At 36.8% G+C, this 21,421-nt stretch overlaps 2 protein-coding genes across 10 annotated transcripts in view; both read left to right on the top strand.

Moving 5' to 3' along the window:
- Nucleotides 1–15,528, top strand: part of LOC103708698 (Pseudouridine synthase family protein) — a 27,151-nt gene extending 11,623 nt beyond the window's left edge. For 6 of the 9 annotated variants that reach the window (XM_008793751.5, XM_039122381.2, XM_039122379.2 and 3 more), the window contains 13 exons: nucleotides 1,954–2,074; nucleotides 2,209–2,326; nucleotides 3,466–3,626; nucleotides 3,724–3,795; nucleotides 10,119–10,187; nucleotides 10,301–10,381; nucleotides 10,456–10,575; nucleotides 10,711–10,785; nucleotides 10,927–11,007; nucleotides 11,649–11,722; nucleotides 11,896–11,956; nucleotides 12,441–12,496; nucleotides 13,737–14,196. In XM_008793751.5, the coding sequence (XP_008791973.3) occupies nucleotides 1,954–2,074; nucleotides 2,209–2,326; nucleotides 3,466–3,626; nucleotides 3,724–3,795; nucleotides 10,119–10,187; nucleotides 10,301–10,381; nucleotides 10,456–10,575; nucleotides 10,711–10,785; nucleotides 10,927–11,007; nucleotides 11,649–11,722; nucleotides 11,896–11,956; nucleotides 12,441–12,496; nucleotides 13,737–13,815 (1,168 nt within the window). In that variant the 3' untranslated portion in view covers nucleotides 13,816–14,196. Of the gene's footprint in view, nucleotides 1–1,953; nucleotides 2,075–2,208; nucleotides 2,327–3,465; nucleotides 3,627–3,723; nucleotides 3,796–10,118; nucleotides 10,188–10,300; nucleotides 10,382–10,455; nucleotides 10,576–10,710; nucleotides 10,786–10,926; nucleotides 11,008–11,648; nucleotides 11,723–11,895; nucleotides 11,957–12,440; nucleotides 12,497–12,817; nucleotides 12,931–13,736; nucleotides 14,197–15,497 lie in introns of those variants that run through there. The other 3 variants (XM_088717418.1, XM_039122378.2, XM_088717417.1) reach the window with 3 other exon arrangements.
- On the top strand, nucleotides 15,498–21,421 carry LOC120109953 (outer envelope protein). The gene is made up of 4 exons (XM_088717421.2): nucleotides 15,498–15,583; nucleotides 15,971–16,313; nucleotides 16,385–16,601; nucleotides 20,653–21,421. Exons 1-4 carry the CDS (start codon nucleotides 15,565–15,567, stop codon nucleotides 20,848–20,850), a joined length of 777 nt encoding a protein of 258 aa, XP_088573547.2. The 5' UTR covers nucleotides 15,498–15,564; the 3' UTR covers nucleotides 20,851–21,421.

The raw sequence follows: 21,421 nt of genomic DNA, 5'->3' as shown, positions 1-21,421 counted from the left end.
ATTATATTTTCTTATAATTTTCAGAGAAAATCTTTGTTTGACTTTGATGTTTGATTAAGTGCCTGCTGACTATACATATAAGTAACCAATTCGGCAATATGCATCTAGCGTCTCCATGAACTAATATGTAGTACAGCTACAGTGGATAGACTAATGCACTAGTTTCATATAAGTATGGATTTATCTGAATATCACATGGTAGCTTTTGTTATTTGGTTTCCTAGATCACTTACAACATAGGTGCACATTGTCACATGATGATATGGGATTTAAATAATGTGATTGATTAAGGGTTAATAGATTATGAACTGTTGTTTCTTTATTGAAATTCTAAGTTTAGCCTATATATGCAATTCCATGAGCTTATGGTGTCAACTAGCTTACTCAAAAGGGCTTTGGCAGGGTATTAAATCATGAACATGAGAGTGCACTCAATAAAAGTTATTGGTTGTGCATTCAATATTCTATATCTGAATTCCCATACCAGCCTGTTTGCATGGCTAAAAGCTATGAAACACCTTTGTATCAGTGCGTAGTTGTATAAGATTTTTCCCTTGTGCCTTGAGTCCAATTTACCTGTACCTGTATCAGCTCCCTCTCTCCCTCCCTCCTTTCCTCATAGAGTTGTGTGAAATTCCAGCAAGTTGTTCTTAGTGTCGTTTGAGAGGGGAAAAACACAGGTACAAGTGTTGGAACTGGGCCCCCGACATGGAGAGGCCATTGACATTTACCTCCTTGCAATGTACAAAAGATTGTAAACTTTGAGATTCTAATAACAAATGTAGTTACTATTGTAAGAGAGATTTTTATGTATGTCTACATGTTCTTAAGGCAAATGATTTTTCATTGATCTCATCCCTGTACTATGTTTTCGTTGTGTCATTGCCATGTAATATGAGCTAATATTGGCAGGCCAATTTGGGCCAAGCCCCTATTTCATGACAATAACCATGCCAAATTATATTCATCAAAACACAGTACGGTAGACCCAAGACTTGAATTCTTGCTCAATATTGAATGTCAGCAAGAAACTTCAGATGAGTGGAACAGTTATATCGAGATCATAGAAAAGGAATTGCAAATAGAGAAGTAAATAGACCTGATTTCTGTGGCCCCCCACTTTCAAACTTAAGAAAAGGGTAAAGAAAGAAAATAAAAGGTAACGTTGACTGTTACGTCTGGAAATCCCTCAAACAGTTTTTGGAAGTACCCTAAGGCTTGTATGCACTGAGTTTTCAAATATCAAGCAATTTCAGACTTTGATTGAGATTCTGATTCCAAATTCAGCCTGATAGCCCCCCAGGATCTTGGTGTGGGCCCAAAATTCTACATCTGTCCTTGGGCTGTCAAATAGAACTGAAGCATGGTAATGTTGACTACTTGGGTTCTTCTTCTTACCCAATGGCTTGCACATATGATCATGACCTTTGAAGGTTTTGCGTTGTATTTTTCTGCCTTTGTGTCCATTGCTCCACAAAATTTTATCAGAGATCCTTATTGCATTATGCTTAACTTAGATTATTATTATTTTAAATGAGCATAGTTCATGTACTTTCTTATCTTATAAAAGAAAAAATAACGTGCAAAGTTGATACTTTTTTTTTCCAATTTATTCCCCCCCCCCTCCCCCCCCGGTAGTGATTATCTGTCAACAGATCTCAGTTGTAGTGGTCTGGGGGCAGTGATGCTGTTGGCTAGTGCATGACCTGTGACCTTCTTGGGGTGCGTTGAGAGAGTGAGCCTTTAATATTCAACTTATTTTGTGGAACCAAGAATATCAGTCAATTGAAATTTGTGCAACCATAAGTATTGCATGCATCCCTTCTTTACTTTTTTCCCAAATTTAGTGTTTTGAATAATCATGGTGTACCAATTTTTTAATTGCTCATTTGCTCTTGAAGATGCAATATTAATATTAGCTGCCTACAATAAAGTATGTTCCCATTTTTGTAGGATGTACATGAAAAAGAAATATAACTGTGAAGATTGGTTCAAGGATAAGATTCCTTCTCAGCACATCTCTGTGAAGGATGCCTTGAGATTATCAATAAACACATCCCTTGAAAACCACTTGGTACTTTGCACTCTTTTCTGTTTTACCTTTCTTTTAAATCTTTATTCAAGCATCCAGCAACCAGCTTTAATCCGTCTTAAAGAGCAAACCTGCTTTACAATGTCTTTCTAACCTCCTTGAAATTTGTTCTGTAGGGTGTCAAATCTGGTGTCGATTTATTTCGTATTCGGTTGAATTATTCTCATCTGGATGCTTCAAGAATGCTTCAAAGTTCTTTAGCAAATAATCATACTTGCAAGAGACAAAAAACAGGTATATCTTTTTCTTTCTTAAATGGTTGAACAAATGTTACTTATGCCCTAATAGGTACAATACTATAATTTCTTTTAAGCTTCTAACGATAGTAGATTTGTATACACAATGAATAGGAATTGTTTAAAATATTTTAAGTGTGGATGAGTATTGTTGTATGAGATAATACCTTGAATCATAAAAAAATCTTCTAGTCTGACGCCTTAGTAACTTATTTAAGTAGTCTTGGCCATTGATTCTTTTCAATTCTAGTTGTCCCTTCAATTATCTTAATATTTTAATCCCATGCGATCTGCATTTACTGTAAAGTAAGAGCTGAATAATCTGAGTTTTAATGTCCTTAATGTATATGTTTTAACCTTGTCATTGAATCCTTAAGGTTGTTATATTGTCTCGCTTTTCATTTCAAGGTTGATCGGCAAATAGACACATAGTTGGGTGATACAGAGGAAACTTCCTCTAGTTAAATGATTGTTGATGGGAGGCTTATCTGCCCATGAGAATGTACATTCAACATATCTTAATTCCAGCCAACTCTATGACTCACATCCAATAAAATATTAAAACCCTTGCTTTGCTAGAAAAAAGCAATATAAAGGAAAATGACAAATAACAAGCTTATTTGGAATTAAAACTCTATGATAGTTGGCAGAATACTTAATTTTTTTTCCACATAGGATGAAAGTACCATCTGCATTATGCACCTTGCAGTAAACTAAAAATATTCATAAAAGAGTTACTTGTTACTCTTATAACTTCACATTTTCATCACTGCTAAACTAATGCTACGAATGATCATTTTGTGCATCTGGGTCTAGCATGACCCTAAGTCCTTGTGAAAACATATTTTCTATCTTCTAGATGCCAATGAAGCAAACAGGTGCAAAAATAGAAACATATTCTCAAAATTGAACCAATTTCTTATCTTTCACTATTACTCGTGCGGTACACCTATAACTACTAAGCAGTCTGTTCAGGAAGTAGGTTTATATAAAGTAACAAATAATAAGTTGTTTCTGTTAATATTTTTATTGTAGGCTTTATCTCAAAAATAATATATAGCCATGGCTCCTGACTTTTTCTGTTCTTTTATCAGTTATTGATATTGTCTTATTCCTGAGATTTATAATGATTTGCAGATAAAAAGGACAACAGGGATAGTCTTGATGACTCGCACAAAAGTAATTTAAAAAATTCGAATGAGCACCTTTGCAGTGAATCTGATTCGGTCATTCTTAGAACTCTTGAAAGCATGCTGGACCATGCCTTCTGCGAACATTTTGTAATACCACCAGAGAAGGTAACTTTGTTTCGCACAGCTTCTCCATAAAAGGAATTTATGTCAAGAATCTTAAGTTTTTATATCATGATATTTTGATTCACTTTTGTCTTTCTAGGCCTTAAAACCATGCCTGCTGACGACTACTTGCTATAGAATGCCTATATATATTGGTGGTAGATACTTGAAGGTATGCTGATGGCCTTTTTGACACCATTTCAACTTGACTGTTTATCTCAACTCATTTTAACTACCAATCTGGGTAACGTGTATCCTATACTAATTTTCATCTCCATCGCTTCAATTTTCTCCTTTTTGTTGGCAAATCTATGCTGCAAGGATGGCTTGGTGCTGCAAATAAATACTATGTTTTATATATAATGACCGAGTTCCCATTCTTATTTCTGAGTGTCATGCTCTGAGATATTGTGCTCCTGAGCTGACTAACAAGCAAAGGCACTTTATTAGAAGACCAATCACTTGAAATGCCTTTTAGCAATGCCTGGGACAACATTTAAGCTTCATAATGCCATCTAAGCATCAAAACTCTGAGTGCAATGCTATTATTGGTAGACGTGAAGACTTATGTACCAGTTATTTAACAACTCAAGTCAACTGCATGCTTCTCAGAAACTTGGTTTTCCAGAGCCAGAAGCAGGGTGCCTTTTTGCTTAACCTTGAGATTTGCATGAATGTTATTTCAGATCTGTACTCAGCTGGAGCGTGTGGCAGCAAAACTTTTTTGTTTAAAATTTTTTTTGTCCGCATAAGCTCGTCATCCACCAATTTAATATGGCATCAATTTTCTTCTATTTTTAATATGCACTGCCTTGATTGCTTTGTAGATATTGAATTTGCTTATATAATCTTGGTATCATCAGATATTCTTCTGAAGTCTAACTTTAGCGCCTTTCGGTTGAAGGCTTTTTGTATTCGAAATTTTTGTGGAACTACTTTAGTTTATGAAAGTTGAGATTACATAGTATTTGAGCTTCTTTAGTAATTAATTGTCAACTTAGTATCCCTCCATTACTCAAAGTTCATTATATCCTTAATGATAATTGATATTTGCTGGGGCAAAATGGTGGCAAATTGAAAAGTTTAGTTCAATTTTTTGCATTTTTTGGAAACTTTTATTTAGGTAATTTCTAGAATTGGTTTAAGTGAATTGTTATCAAAGAGTCATATATTAGGTATATGTTGGGTTGGACAATTCATGAAATCATTATGATCTTATTTTTGAATGTTTTAGGTGTCTTCCTATAATTGTGCTATTCCGAATTTTGTTTTTTCAGATTTTTTTTTTGGGAATTAGTTGATTGCGTATCAAGATTCCTAGTTTGCTTGGAAAGTAAATCATGTAAAGTCTATAAAAGGATCTATTTGTTTTGAATGAAAAAGCATTGTATGTTATTTGCTTTGAACGAATGAAAGACTTTAGGTCAGGTTTGGAATTTCTTATCTCTCTCTTTCTATCCTTATTCTGTCCTCTATTTCTTTCTGCTTTTTCTCTTATTACTTTGCTTTATATCTTCCCTAATTTTTACTATTCTGTCTTTTTTCTGCTCCTACTCTTCATCTTCACTGCACTTTTGGCATTGCAGATTGATTCTCTGCAGGATATGAAATCAGATCTACTATTTTTTAAGAGTTAGATCCATCCGTCAAATTCTAAAAACATCTAAGCGTTCAATATCATTTGGTTGTTTAATGTGAAGTATCATTTCGTTAATAAAGCATGTAAAACCTCAATACCTGATTAAGAACCATTATTAGGTTTTTTTGGGGGGGGGTTTGTTTATCATACCATCTTCTTAGAGCCTTAAGCATTGAATATATAATTAGTGCCATAAGGCAACTAGTTAGTACTCCTTGCTTTTTGTGTTCGAAAACACCCTTTTGCATTCTTAATACTGTTGTAGCATGATTACTAGTTTAATTTTTCTAGCCATTATTGGTACTAAATGGACAAGTAGCTTTATTCATTGGCACCTTCATCTTGCTTCTAGTTTCTACATCCTTCCTTTGGACTTTTGTTCCTTTGAACTAGTGAAAAGCAGGGCATTTTTTTGGAGTCTAGTCCAGATAAAGCTTAAATTGACCGTTATGTGCTGGCTGATACAACAATGGGCATGACATCTATTTTTTTGTTCACTTTGACCAAGACATCGCACGTTTTACTGCATTTTGATATTTTAACAACTTGAAGGCTGCTCCTATAGTATTGAGAGTTTCTTGAGACCACCATTTGCATGAACTTGATGCTTGACGAGGATGTCTAAGAGTGGGACAAGCATTTTTTTTGTAGTGATGAGGTGACAACAATGAGACATGCTTGTAATTAGCTTCTAAATTGAAAAATTAAGTGCCATTGGTATGGGGCATGTTGACTAGTATGTTACTTGACATGTCAAAAATCAAATTTTTGCTGCATGGACATGATATGACACATGTGACATGCTTGGATTATGCTATAGACAAACTCTTTTCCTAGTTTGCTTGGTTCAATATTCATGACACCTATCTCTCACTTTGGCCAATGAAGAAACAAAAAGAGGAAAAAGAAATAGCAAAAGAAGAAAGAGAGATGGAGAAAGGAGAGGGGAGAGATCGGGCTTGCATGTAGGGGTGCAAATGGGTCCGGTCCGGTCCTGGATGACCCCGATCCGACCCGGTTTTTTGTTCGGGTCCTAATTTTGGACCCAGACCCGACCTAGTTGAAGATCGGGTCGGGTCGGGTCCGGGTCCGAGTTGGGTCGGATCCGGGTTCAATTTCTTTATGCTTTTGGGAAAGAATTTGGACAAATCTAATTTGGTCATATCATAATTATGAGGTGCTGGGTGACCCATGACTTGAAAGACTTGCAATTGACCTCCAGTCAGAACAGATGACCCCTGACTTGGTAAGTCGGTCTACAAGCCAAATTTCATATCACACTATTTTTTGTCCATATGACTGATTGGACGCGGAACTTCGTGTCTCCCAGCTCCCCTCTCACGAGGACTAAAAAAATCCCAGACCTTCTTCCAAAATCCAATTCCATTGCAGAAAACTGGCACATGACCCATATTCAGTTGAGTGTTCCCTCACTTCCTCCCTGCAAAAGTTTAAAAAAATAGAAACAAAAAAATAGAAGGAAAAAAAAAAAGCCAGCTACCGAGACACCAGAGGTATCAACAGTGTAATAGATTGAGAGAGGACCCTGACGGACCAATAGTGCCACGACCCACACAAAAAAAAGAAAAAAAAAACTCTCTTTTGCTTTCCCCCCTCTCTCTTTCTCTCTTCGGGTCTATTCGGGTCGGGTCGGGTCCGTTCGGTAAACCCAGACCCGACCCAGAAAATGATTCGGGTCCAATTTTAGGACCCGACCCGGACCCGCGGGTCTTAAAATTTGGGTCGGGTCGGGTCTACGCGGGTCGGGCCGGGTCGGATCTCGGGTCGACCCGACCCATTTGCAGCCTTACTTGCATGTTCCTTCTTTCCTTATGAGGTGTCCTAAAACCATGGTAATGATTCAACATTCAGGCACTCTTAACTCTCGATGCTTTCTTGAGGGCGACGTGAATGCATAAACGGGTGATACTAGTGACTATCCTCCTATCTTATGACCAAGGGTTTTGGGATGAATGGGGATTGGAGTGAGAGAAAGAGAAAGCGAGACCAGTGGGTTCACCATCCCGATCAGATGGGCGACGCCAAATAATGGTGCACTCTAACCCTTTTGTCTATAGTGGGCCTATGGCCTCCCACTAATCACATTAGGAGAAGGGCTAGACTAACATGGGTTTGAACCAAGTTATAGCTCAAAACTACTGCTTGCCTATAGTCCAAATGTTTTCAAGCCATCATAAATAACTTGTAAATCAAGATGATTCCAAATAAACAAACCCCAAAACCATAACATATATTATACATTATATATAGCATTATACAATTATATCATTGTTTTCAAGCTTTTTAAGATTTTATGAGAGACATCTATAAATTGGACGCTAGTGCCCTTTCCAAGTAACATTGTAGGCTGGTAGCCAGCACAACACGTGTGAGGCTATTCCAAAGAAGGAAAAAAAAAGAAAAATTAAAAAGGATTTAAGAATTATTTTTATTAAATTAAAATTATAAATGACACTTGATAGGTCCTATGTCAGCCGGTGCATGGTGCATGGTTTGCTGTCTCAGTACCAAATCTTGTTCCGGTACCATCTTATTATTGTGTTCGTACGTCCGATACAGCAACAGGTTTGGCATATCGACACTCAATACGCCTCCGTACCGTATACTGGTTCAGTAGCGGTATGGTATGGTATGGTCATTATGCATTGGTACGACAAACTATGTCATGGAGCCTAAATTGGCCTAGTATTGGCCGACACTTAAGAGTTAAGACCATTATTTGCATCATGGAAAATTGATAACCACATCAAGGTTGACCTTGCCTAGGCATTGAGATGGTTCCCTTGAGCACTTGACAACTCAATTGCCTAGGTCCTAGCACTTTTTAGGCCTTTAGGCAAAGAAACTGCTTAAGCACCTAGGTTGGCACTTGAGCAGGTGTTACCTGTCCATGACCCGTATTTGTCTCAAGGCATGTAATTTTTTAACTATTTTCCTCTTTAAGGAAAACTGAACTTCAAGAGAAGAAAGTGAAGTCCATTTATAATGTGTTTCCTTAAATACTAATTGATGCTTGAATGTGCTATGTTAGAAGCTTTAAAGTTTAAATACTTCGAATCAATTAATAGAAAAATTAGTAAGTAAAACAAAGTAATTAATCAAAGTTTTCATTATTGCATAAATCAAAATTTTAAACTCAGTTGCTTGCTTGGATGCTTAGTCATTCTGCCTGGGCCTGTAAAATGATCAACATCTAGTGCCACCTATGTGATTTGAAAACCTTGAACCATATGTCTTATCATTATTGTATAATCAAGGCTGGTCTTTGTATTTTAGTGGACAAAATGTGGGTACTTTAGCATGATTTATATAATTCTAATGACAACATATGTTTTATGAATGATTATCATCTACTTTTATGAATTGCCATGAATGTTGTTAATGCATTGTATGATGTCATAGTAGGTAAAAAGACACTTTGTACATTGTTCAGCAGGCTTACATGCCTATTTTTTTTTTATTACATGAAACTGTATAGCAGTTTGAAATAATGTTTTAATTCATGAACAAATTGTAATCAGACTAGAAATTTGAAGTATCAAATTGAGAAAAAAAAAACTCAAAGTATCCTGTGCCCGCACATTAGAGCGCATTCTAGTGCTGTCTGTGCCTATGCTTATTTGTGGGTGCTAGGTTGTCCAATGTATCAATTTGACATGTGGCACATGTTATGCTGGCCTCTAGCTGGCATTTACCATGCTATTGGCACTTGAACCATTTCTTTTTAAAAAATAAATAGACCCCTTGATATGCACCATGAAATGACAAGAGGTGAGAAGGAAGTATATGTGATTAAATGGGAACTATATGTATTGAATTATTCCAAACGGTCTTGATCAGTGTGACACAGCCATTTATCAACTGCGATTGTCTTGAATAAATAATGTGCATTGCATGTGCCTAATGGTAGTTATGGAACAATTATTCTCAAGTGAAAGTTAAGCTGATATATGGAATAGACATGAAAGAATACTCATTGATCTGTGATTTTTGCACCATTTATGGATCCCTTTTCCATCTGAATCATTTAGAGGTTTTTCCTAATTGCCTCAAGCACTTAGTATGCATTCTTAAGGTCTTGGACCTTTGATGCCTCTTTATCTTTTTTCTTATACGCAGGGATACAAAGAAAAATTTATGGAAGTACTAAAAACACAACATACTTTCCATTTTCTACTTTTGACGACAACCTTACGAAGGACCACTTTCGGATTTGGATTTGTAAGGCGAATCTGTTTAGATGGAATTAGCCTTTTCTTTTTGTAGTTCGGAAATCTGGAAGGAAGTTGATTAGGTAAATGCCTAGAAGATGTGAAAAATAAAAACAAACGTTTCTGGAATAGAATAGAGGATAGCTTCTGTAGAGAAAATTTTATGAATTTGGATAGGGAGATAGATTAGAGATTCATGTCATACTGAGCACCTTGTAGGTGGATGGGTGCCTTGTGATTTTTCTTCAGATTAAAGCGGAATTTAGGTAGTGATTTTTAAGATGAATTTCAATATTGGAGACTGAAAGTCAAAATTAGAGAGAAAATTTAATGTTACAATTAACTTATTTTAGACAGAATTTGATACAATATGGTAAATTACTGTACCTATTTATCAGAGAGTGTAATATGTGAATGTGTACCTTTAATGTTACTCTCTTGAACATCCAAACAAGAATTTCTCTTTTCTGTTTGCCCTTCATTTTGTTGACCTTGGTATTTCTCAGATAAAATTAGCTTGATTATTGAAGTTTGTGTAAAAGAAATGATATCTTAGTAATGTGGCAAGTGGCAACACTTTCACAAGACAATCATGTATAATATATATTTTTGTTCCATGTACAGTTCTCACGAAGGGTGAGCCAGTCGTGCTGGATAATTGATGATGAGAGAATGGGTGAAGCATCCGTTGAGGTCTGGCAGTACCCTTGAAACCAAAACCCTCCATCATATGTCAGTGTGAATTTTTAGCCAACCTTTTGCTTTTACTGGGCCACTTATTTGTTTAATGGCTTTCCTTTTAACAGGAGATAGTTGGGAGCAATGCTCTTCTTGTCTGTAAAGGTGACAACTACAAATTTCATGCTGCTGGCCGAGAAGATATTGATGTACAAACTTGATTATACTATGAAAAGTTGATAACTGTTTTTGTTTTGATTAACTGAACAAACTTTCTACTCAGGTAAGGATGCTAGGATCTGGTCGCCCTTTCCTAGTTGAAGTTTCAAATGCACACTGCATGCCTTCTATGATTGATGTTCAACTAATTGCGGAAAAGATAAACAACTCAGACAAAAAATACGTGAGTTATTAATCTACATGCATAATTTCTGTTTACTAATTATTAAATATTATGTGATGTGGAATCATAGAACAAAATAAATTTTATGCTGCTTCATCTGACTCCTGAACTATCCTTGTGCATGTCCCTTTACAGGTCAGAGTGCGAAACCTTAAGCTGGTCAATAACCAAGCATGGACTCTAATGCGTGAAGGCGAGGCAGAAAAACAGGTTATTTTTCCAATATTTGTCTGCAGCAGATCCTTTTATCAAATTCATATTTTTGTTTTATCTTAAAATACATCTGACAAGAGAAGATCATATTGTTGTAGTTATGATTTTTTGACATACAATGGTTGTGAATCCATGCAGAAGCAATATGCTGCTCTTGTATGGACTTCTCGTGCACTGACTGAGGAGGACTTGCATAGCATATCATCTAGAAAGGACTTGGTAAGATCTGTGTATGTACTCTTGTAGTAAAGTGGAGTCAAGTATATATTTGCTATAAGAATTTAAATGTTATCATGGCTGGACCATACATTAAAATCTCTCTTTGTTCGTTAACCTCCTTTGTCCAACCTTGAAACATGGTCTTGGTTAATTTAGGTTTCCTATGACTAATATCAGCAACTAGAAAACTGAGGGATTGCACCTCGTTTTTGAATGCACAATTAATAGAATTAACATCCTGTCTCTTTTTCCCCATTTTGCCTCCAGTTCCCTTTTGTGCTGGAAATACTCTGCTGATTAATCTAGGATCTTTAGACCTCGTGTTTTAGGCAGGATCAGATTCTAGGTTTTTTTTTTTTTGAATTTACAAAGAATTCTCGCAATCATGGACTTAGTAACCTTGTATTACGAGAATAGCCATATAATTTTTTGTATGTTCTGGGGATCATTCCCAACTTCTTGTTAGGATTACTGAATGATTTCTAGTAATATGTTATGGATTACATTTTTTTCAAGGTTTTGTGCATTCCACTATCTTGTATGTAACGCATTAGCTGACAAAGACAGATTGGTGCTTGAATTACCCTATTCTATGATGATGACTCTATCTTGTTTAATTTGTTCTTCTACTTGATTCATAGGATATTATACAAAGAACCCCGATAAGGGTGCTTCACCGCCGAAGCCCATTGGAGAGGAAGAAAATCATACATTGGTAATGAGGAAATCCCTTTATTTTATTGTGCAGTGAATTCTGTTTGTACAATTGTTTGGTGAGAAGAACACTTAAACCAATCCCAAAGTTTTTAGTTGTATTATGTGTTTGTCTGACTACAATTATATGGGAGCTCTTCATTGAAACTCACCAATAGAAAATTCCTCATCCAGGATGAACATTGAGAGAATTGCTGGTAGCTGCCAATATTTTCTATTGCATCTTTGTACCCAGGTAAAGATATATTTCTTAGGTAAAATTGTATTTCTTTTATGTGATAATTTTGTTTTTATTTGTTAAGGGATCCATGAAGCTGGCATGAATAGTTTGGATAAGGATGGAGAGCATGCTTAATTTTTAAAAGGATGATGCTGCCATGTATATAGAAGTATTTGTGTAGAAGTATTCATAAAGCGATTGACTTACGAAATAGCAGCTGGATATTTATTTTTCTTTTAGTATTCATATATTATTTCTAATGCCTTTCAGCTTGAGCCCATAGTACCAACTTATGAGCTGAGCTGTTTTTCTCTATATTTTGACATGCTTTACGATCACTCTTATTAATGGGTCATCCAGTGCCTTGTAATCGTTCTCTACACCCTTTTTTATCTTAGAGATTCATAAATTGTATATCTTTACTCAGACACCTTTTTTCTTGTGATTATGGAGTACTAATACATTTATGTGAGCTCTCACTTTTTTTACCCAAATGCAGGCTGGAACATATATAAAAGAATTTGTGCATGGAGATCTTGGACGCACTCATCCTAGGTAAAAGATAATGCATTTTTTGATATAAGTAATTTGCGCTCCAGTAATATAATATGTTAATTATGATCTACAAAAGTATATGGAGGTTCTACAGATATCTCAAGCTGACCCAAACCCCCAAACCCTCTGTGAAACAAGAAAGGGGTCTGCTGTGAAACATTAAAGAATTCTGAGACATGGTACTTGTTAGATCGAATAGAATGATTCTGCGTATCCAGAATAATACAAATCCAACCCATTTCATGAAGAAAATGCGACCAATTAACCAACCAAGAAAAATAATGGTTACAAATAACACCCTGTTGTTGCCTCTGTTACCAGGTAGAAAGATCTGCATTTTTGGTCAGACAGTCTAATTCCATGCAACTAGAATGCAACTCTTTGAGATCCCATTAGTATTGGAATTTGGAAAGAATTCTGAGAGACGAAAAAAGGTAAATGTTTTCTGTAGGAAGCTGCATTATTGAAGTTCCAAATTGGAACAGTCTCCATCATGCCAATGTTTATTTAGAATTTTTATATGTGGGCTTTACTATATTTAGTGACTAGACTATGAAGATATGAAACTTAAAGAAGCAAAGGAAGGGAAAAGCAACAGATGGATGAGAACTTTCGGATCTAGTCGCGATTGGGTAACTGAGTCTGCATATAAAGAGCACTAAACTACGTACTACTGCTACTAATTGTGACAATTCGAAGGATGCTGCTTGTGAAACCTTGTGATTGTGGAAACAGAGTGGCATTTGCTTGATTCTGTATATTTCCAGTGAGTCTGAGCATGCATAGATCTGCAAAAATTGCAGATTTACATGCATTTATTTAGTGTAGAGATAGGTAAATGTTTCGAGGTGCCTGTTATGCGCACATGAAAAGGTCACTTGACCCGCAAATGCTGATTTGGCTAATTCCATAAATTGCACCAATCATGTTATGCCATACCTTATTGAAACCCTGTAGCATTCCTCATAGAAATATATTCTTTTTTTCATGTGAATGGTCGGTTCGGTTGTTGAGATATGATTTATCATCTTTGTTTAAATATGGTACAGCAAGCTATGAGTTGAAAGTGGGGTTGAAAATGGAATCTTGAAGAGGTTGGATTAGCCTCTATAAAATGACAATACTGAAATGGTTGAAATTGTTTTCTTGCTTCTTATTTAAAGAATCATTATCATTAATATTGCAATTTAGTTGCTTATTTTATGGTTGTTTGGCACATTATTGTTTTTGTTTTTTGTAGTATTGGTTCCATCTTAGGCTGCAGGGCAGAGATCTTGCAGCTTGATGTCACAGATGTGAAGATGGACTTTTTCGACTGAGTGGGTGAGAGTGCTTCTAAAGCCTGATTGTCTGGGATCCTTCCTATCAGGTTCCTCTGACCATTCCTACATGGAGAAAACTCACAGTTAGCCTTCTTGCCCTGCTTGTGATTGCAAGCCCACTTCCTGACGCCACATGGTGGGAGGTGAAGTGAGAAGGAATCACCAAGTTATTTGAACTGTTATGCGGTATTTGCATGCTCTGGTGATACCATTGTATGGGCAGTTCTCACATTTGAACTCATTGACATGAGGATGATCACTATGCAAAATCTCTATTGCTCCCTTTGATGTTTATATTCTGTTTCCCTTTCTGTCGCCAAGAGAATGTAAGATGGTGCAAATTTTGGAAGATATTTTGTAATGATACTATTGGTGGAAGATGGTCTATATCTGCGAAGATTTTTCTATATCTGCAAAGATCTTACAGATAATGAGATACTCAATGCAACAACATTTCTCTCATGCCTACAGCCCATGTTGTTGGTTGGTCAGCAGGTGTTGGTTCAGTTACATTACCACTTACCAATCTCACTAGCGAGATAGCACCTTTCTCAGCATGGAGCAATTATTCTCTCATTAGCTTGTGCTATGGAACATGGGTGCAAGTCTAGCCATTGCTTCGCTAGAAACAGGAAAGAACAAATGAAAAATGTCACCGTTCAATGTTCCCGACATTGTCGACTAATAATCTGGTATCCATTTTGAACTCTCATCAAGTTAAACTTAATGTATATGAGATGGACAAGACAACCATGTGGGTTAAGCTTATTCCCCTCCTATTATTGTTGGTGGTGCTGCTGCTGCCAAGCCTGATGTCTTTATACTTTCTCTGCATTAGAATAGTTGACAGCCATTTACATGGACAAGAATAGCTTCTCCCTTCATGTAATTTTTGGCTGTATAACTCAGATTTTACAAATGTTGAATATCACTTGCAAAAATTTAAGAGAACTTTGCTCTATAATTGAGACTGAGTAATTTTGTAAAATTGCTGAAGAATAAAATTATTATATATATATATATATATATATATATATATATATATATATATATATATATATATATATATATATATATATATATATATTCTACTTCTAAGTGCAGGACTACTTCAAAGGATTGTGGGTTTTTTCCTACCAACTGGGGTTCTTCCTTCACTGCCCTCATGGGGATGGCCTGTAGGATTTATAACTACTATTACTATATAATGTTTATTTTGCCAATATTTAGATCAGTCTTTACCCAAAGTTTTTTGGTTCACATCAAAATATTTCACTTGTCCAATTGGTGCAAAGCAATGTTTATATATTAAATGGACCTTTCCAGATGGTAATCTTAATGTGGTTGATTTATCTTTTTTTGCAATTACTTTCGTTATATCACCTATAGCTCTCGCTAATTGTTCATTTTTTTTCTAGTGTGATTTCTATATTATGTATAGCCACGCCTGAGGGTATATTTATTGAAGTAAATTTTTTTTATATCAATAAAAACTCTTTTCTGAAGCTAGCTTTTTAGATGTATATGATGATATCTAGACAGATAAATCTTATATAAATAGTATGATAAAATAGTATGATAAAGTACCACATGAGTGATTTTGAGTATTGAACATTATTTAGATAAACTTCTAATATTTTTAACATAAATTGTACAATTTTTTCCTTTTTGTTACATAGCTAAACCAACAACCCAGTATGCGGTGGCGAGAGTATTTTCACCCAATTGGGAGAATCTTGAAGGGTGATGGATGAGGGCATAGACGGTACTTCCAGATTTTCTCTATATAATTGAGCGGCTGACATCGTTTGTTTATTTTTTAAAACATATATAACTTTATATATATATAACTGCTCGATAGCTACTTGCCTATAATTTTTATTTTAAAAAATCCAATGAAAAAGAACTAGATTAACTTTAAATAATTTTTAATTTGTTTGCATAGATAAAAGTAGCAAAGATTTTAGTTTGGAAAAAAATGGTGTGAAAATAAAAGTAAAGAATGGCAGAATTTTTCTGCGAGTGTTCTTTCGAACATTAATCTCCATCTGATGTAGTTTGGAAAAAAAAAGTGTGAAAATAAAAATAAAGAATGTCAGAGAATTTTTCTGCGAGTGTTCTTTCGAACATTAATCTCCATCTGATATTCCAGCCAGCCAGCGCTTCCTGGTGAAGGCGTGCGTCCCGCTTCTTGATTCGTTTACTCGGCGGCACGCTCAAGGTTTGGAGAGGGGAAGGAAAATGGCGGGGGGTTTATTTCTCAGCTGGACGCGTCCCTCCCGTGACCAACAAAAAGCCTGCATCGCCCAAGCCGGAGTCTTCAACTACGACCCCCGTTTCCGCGCCGCTTCTTCTCCTCTTCCTTCCCGAAACGGAAAAAAAGAAGCAGAGGATGCCCTCTCCAAGAATGGCTTCTTCATCAACCGCGCCCGCGTCCTCCTCGGCTCCGGCCCCCTCACCTTCCGCCTCGCCAAATCCGCCCTCCTCTCTTGGACGTACGATAACTATCATCATTATCCCCATCTTTCTCTCAATGGAAATTGATGTGCTGGGTGGGATTTTGCAGGCATTTTAGGTTGGGGTGGGCGTTCGTGGACACGGAGAGCCCAATCGAGACTGGGGCAAAGTTCTGTGTCTGTGTGAAGGAGCTGCTCCCATGGGTCATGATGCCTCTCCAGGTTGCCTACGTCACTGATATATCCACACCCATCGAAGCAGCAGCTGCTCGGCCTATCAAGGCTTGTTTCGGTTTCGGCAGCGGCACTCTCCTAGGCCACCTCCTGGTACTCTCTCTGGTTGTAAATTCCATTTCTAAAATTTCCTTGTATTTCTTTAATTTGCTTGTAGAAACTTGATACGGTTAACAAAAAAATCTATTTTTTCATGCTAAATGCTATTACTGCATTCGAGAATTCTGAGATAAAGAGAACGCTTTTTTACTTCTGTTCTTTCTGCTGCTGAGATAATAATGAGGAAATGCATTATAAACTTTGAAAATTACTTGTAACTCGGCCACTCCTCCTAAGAAAGGGTGGCTAATGAAATTAGCTGTGTCATAGGCTATTTTAAGTGCATCCATTTAGGATCAGACTTTTCAAGGGCTGTATCTGTGGGTCTTACTATGAAGGGGGAAAGCTTTCATTGATGGAGAGTAGCTTTCTCATTTACATGTAGTTTGCAAGCGGCATACAGAGTGCTTGAAGAGAAGAAAATGGGTGCTTCATAAAATTTCTCTGTAATAAATCCTTCCGGACATGGAACAAGATACATCTAAGTTTCACCTGGCTTCCCTGAAAGTGGTAGCTAAAAGGTGATTGTATCAGGGTCAAGAAAATTCCACATAAAAATAAAATTTTCTAATTTCTATATTTGTGCCTAACATAAGTCCGCCTAGATTTTTTATTAGTTGGTCCTCTGTCATTGGATTCTCTAGGTTAACTCAAAACATGAAATAATGATATTTCTCACAGAATATAGCATAGAAAAAATTTCTCATACTGCCCATATTCTACCTACTTCAAGGGGCAACTTCTAGCCTTTTGGTACAACCAACAACTAGTCTGCTATTCTATAGGAACATGAAAGCCACACCTTGTATACTTTTAGAAGAATTTACTCCAAATTTTGATGCTAATGATAATGACCAGCAACTAACTGGAGTGCCATTCCAGTTACCGAAATATTGATGTTCTATATATATTTCTTACTATCAAGATCCACAGTACCGGAACCGACACTTGTGCCAGTAGGCCGTGGTATGATACAGTACCGTACCGTGTCGTTCCAACGTGAATCGACAAAGGATAACCGGTAAGGGAGGGCGAGAGGGAGGAGAGAGGAAGAGAGGGAGGGAGGGAGGGAGGGAGGGAGCAAGGCGGAGGGAGGCGGAGGGAGAAGAAAAGAGAGGAAAGAGAGAGAGGAGGGCCCGCTTCTCTCTCTCCAAAGCTGTCTTCCTCCCTCTCCCTCTCCCTCTTTTCCTCTCTCTTTTTCTCTCTTTCCTTCTCCCTCTCTTCCTTCCTCGCCGGTCTCTCATTGTGAAGGTCAAAATCGTTCGAGTCCATATTCGATATGGCTCGGTACGTTTTGGATCGCACGGTTTGGGATGGTACTGCTGACCTTGCTCACTATTCTTTGTGTGATGTAGGCTTCTCAACTGCCAAACATTCTTCATAATTTAAGAAAGGGTTAACCAAATCGGATAGTTCGGGGCATACCAAACAGAACCCGTGAAGAACTAGGATGGTTCGGTTCCAAAAAATAAACTTCGAGTCCTCGCTTCTCGTGACCCCTGTGAAGGCTTTGAGCCTTCAACTGTTCTCCTTCCTCCCTCCCTATCTCTCCCCCACCCTCTCCCTCCCCCCGTTCCGCCATGTTCGACCAACTCCATGACCCGACAAAGGCGGTGGAGGTGATGCCTCTCTCTCTCTTTCTTCATTGAAAGCTCCACAATATCCTCTCCCTTGGTTTTGCCATGGTTGGAACTTCGAAGCTCCAAGTATGCACACCTCTCTCCCTTGCTCCCTCCCTATCCTCCCTCTCCCCCCTTTTCCCATCCCTCTTTCTCCCTTCTGTCTCACCCTCTATTCCCCTGCAGTTAGGGTCAGGTTTAGGGTTATCTCAGCCTCCCTCCCTCCCTCTCTCCCCTCTCCTTCCCTTTCTCTCCTCCCTCCCTCTCCTTGTTCGGCACATCCCAACACAGCATAGTATAGACTTCTACCATACCGAATCGGTCGCCGGCCAATACGAGTCCCGATACTGGTTCGATGGACCTTGATTAAGGTTTGATGTTCAAAATCATATTTGGGGTAATTAGGTTATACTTAGATCAACAAGCTAATTTTCTTCAAGGATGACATAGATAACTCTAAATCTATCAAATGTACCGTACTTTCCTTCCCTTGTATTGTTTTACGAGCCGATTCAATGACTATAATAATACTTCTTTAAATATATAATTGATCTACCAACTTGAGGCTCAAGAAGCATGCTTTAGTTTTGGTTCAAGCATCAACTAGCATCTACTTTTCTCCAATAAGAAGTTTTCACCATTATGGTCTCTTATTACATCCTTGGTGATGGATTTAGATAGTCAATCTAGATTTAACACACCCATCCACTAGTAGGTGCTTTCAATTTGACCTACCTCAATCTCTCTCTTTTATATCCTATTTAAATTCTTGATTTGAATCTTAGATGGTTTGTTCGATACTCCTAGTTTGCACATTCATGCTGAGGCAGTTTAAATATAGTTGCTATTTGCTTTAACTCAGATTGTTTGTCCCAAAGAATGCAATACAATGCTGAACCCAGTATTGTATTGTATTGTACTGACCACAAACCGAGATGGTTCATGGTCACCATACGGGATTTTGCCTGAAACAATCGTTGCCAGGCTGAATTGCCAGAAAGCACTTAGTTCCAAGAAGTTCAACCTAGTAAGGGCGTCGTATTGCTTCTAAGCCGGAATAATTGTGGGAGAAAATGATCTAACACCCTTTTCTCCCTCTCTTTCAAGGTAAGAGGGAAAAGAAAAGAGAAAAAGAGGGAGAGAGTGGAAGGGTGAGTTGTTCCTCCTATCCAAGTATTTCCCTATTACATCCTATGAATGGATATAAATTGGAAAAAAGGGAGATCATTCCATAATTTTGTATTTCAGTATAATTTTATGATATGTCAAGTCCCATGGCCCATCTATGAACATGAACATGATGTGTTTGAGGGACATCAACGCTCGACTTAGAATTGAATAATTGCATGCATGTTGCATTTCCAATTTTTTAATATAAGTAGTTTTATTTTCAATTTTATACTTAGTTAATTTAACATTATTTATTCACCCATTCTTTAGACATGTAACATAAAGTTAAAGTACATTATATTTAAACATCAAAAACAAATTCATAAAATCCTATTTTCCACTCAAAAATAAATAAAGAAAGCTTAAAAACCTTGAATATATATATGAATATATATATATATATATATATATATATATATATATATATATATATATATTGGTGTATCAATACGGTTCAGTAAGGTGTGATCAAGTATTGTAGCATACCGGTTTCCTATCAGTAAGTATTGAGATTGCACATCTTGGTTTGCCCAACTTTTAGCATGTATCTATCCATGCATATTTCCAAAATTCAGCAAGTATTCCTTCTTCGATTGAAGATAGCTTATTTGTCATTTCTGAATGCAGCTGGGGTTTTGAAACTGTTTGAAATGATCACTTAGAAGCTTGTTAATTGATTTACATTCTTCTGGTATGATTGTCTTATCAGCTAATAAAAATTAGAAAAGATCAATCAGAAAAAAGTTGCAAAGCTGTTGACGCTCATATTGAGTTACATTCTCTAGTTTCAAATATTAGAGTTAGAGAACGACAGTAAAGCAATGCCAAGTATATAATCTACATATCAAGTTTGCTGAACTTGTGAATGTTACCATGATGAAGTGCTTTCTCAAATTTATTGCTTAAAAAGAACAATTGGAAGGCAAATTATTAATTTCACAAGTCTTTCACATAGTACCTGAGTTATCCTTTTGTTGTCCCTCTCTGATCACATGTGCAGTGTTTCATGAGCATGGATAATATACTGAATTTAGTTGGAGATGAAATGTATGCTTATCAAAATTGAAAGAAAAGAAAGCCCTCACCACTATTTTTCTCAATCTCAGTTCTATCCACTTCTTGCTATCCTGCATTAGTTATCATGGTTGTCAGTTTTCTGTTTTCTTGCTTTCACTAGTCTTGCTTTTGTAGCTTTATATTTTCCTTCCAGATTGCCCAACCTTTAGCATTCTTTTTTCACATCATGTTTCACGCAGGCTGGAGAGGAGCGGTTCTCAATTGAGTGGGACGAGAATGACCAGGTCTGGTATGAAACCTTTTCCTTCTCAAAGCCTGCACACATCCTCTCAGTTATTGCCTATCCGTATGTGCAGCTTAGGCAGAAATACTTTGCTCAGCAGTCCACAAATGCGGTACTAAATTATGTCACTTCCAAAAAACAATTTACGACATAAAACTGTGAAGAATTCCGTGTGTCCCACAATGTTCTTTTTTTTTTAATCATCTAGTATTCAAGTTTATATTCTGTTGCGAAACTTTCATATGCTAGCATGCCATCTCCTGTTGCTCATACTGATGTGTCTTAATGGTAATACTCTCCCAGGAGCAAAACTTATCCAGCTATTATTACCTCACTGATCGAAGTCTTTGCTAGTTTACTGACTTTTGTGGATAAGAATGTTCACAAATATCTAGTATCATATGTTGGGATCCATTAAAATTTGGCCTTTGATTCAGACGATGGACTTGTGTTGCCAATTCTGTTCTCGGCAACTTAATTACTAAACTAACTAGCCTCTGCAAGGGGAAAAAACAGCTTATTTTTCCTGTCTCCCTGAGAGTTGTGTGGTATCCTCCGGAGATGTAGATGTAAAGGGTCTTGGAATTTTAAGGAAGACCAGAGCATGATATGTAGGATAGAACAGAACCTGGCGAATATGAAACTTTTTTCATGGTAATATAATAAACTGAACGTTGTCAACAAGTAAGGACCATGAAGTTGTTCTTTTTTAAAAAATAAATAAA

Source organism: Phoenix dactylifera, chromosome 3 (assembly GCF_051530095.1).
Source record: "Phoenix dactylifera cultivar Ajwa chromosome 3, Ajwa_hap1_PhDact_Kaust_v1.1, whole genome shotgun sequence".
Lineage (NCBI taxonomy): Eukaryota > Viridiplantae > Streptophyta > Magnoliopsida > Arecales > Arecaceae > Phoenix > Phoenix dactylifera.
This window is presented reverse-complemented; position numbering and strand designations above follow the sequence as displayed.

Bases quoted from the DNA above. Each gene is read 5' to 3' on its own strand.
- LOC120109953 (XM_088717421.2), top strand. The intron at 16,314-16,384 runs GTACGATAACTA...GGGATTTTGCAG, and splicing joins TCCGCCCTCCTCTCTTGGAC to GCATTTTAGGTTGGGGTGGG. The intron at 16,602-20,652 runs GTACTCTCTCTG...TGTTTCACGCAG, and splicing joins CTCTCCTAGGCCACCTCCTG to GCTGGAGAGGAGCGGTTCTC.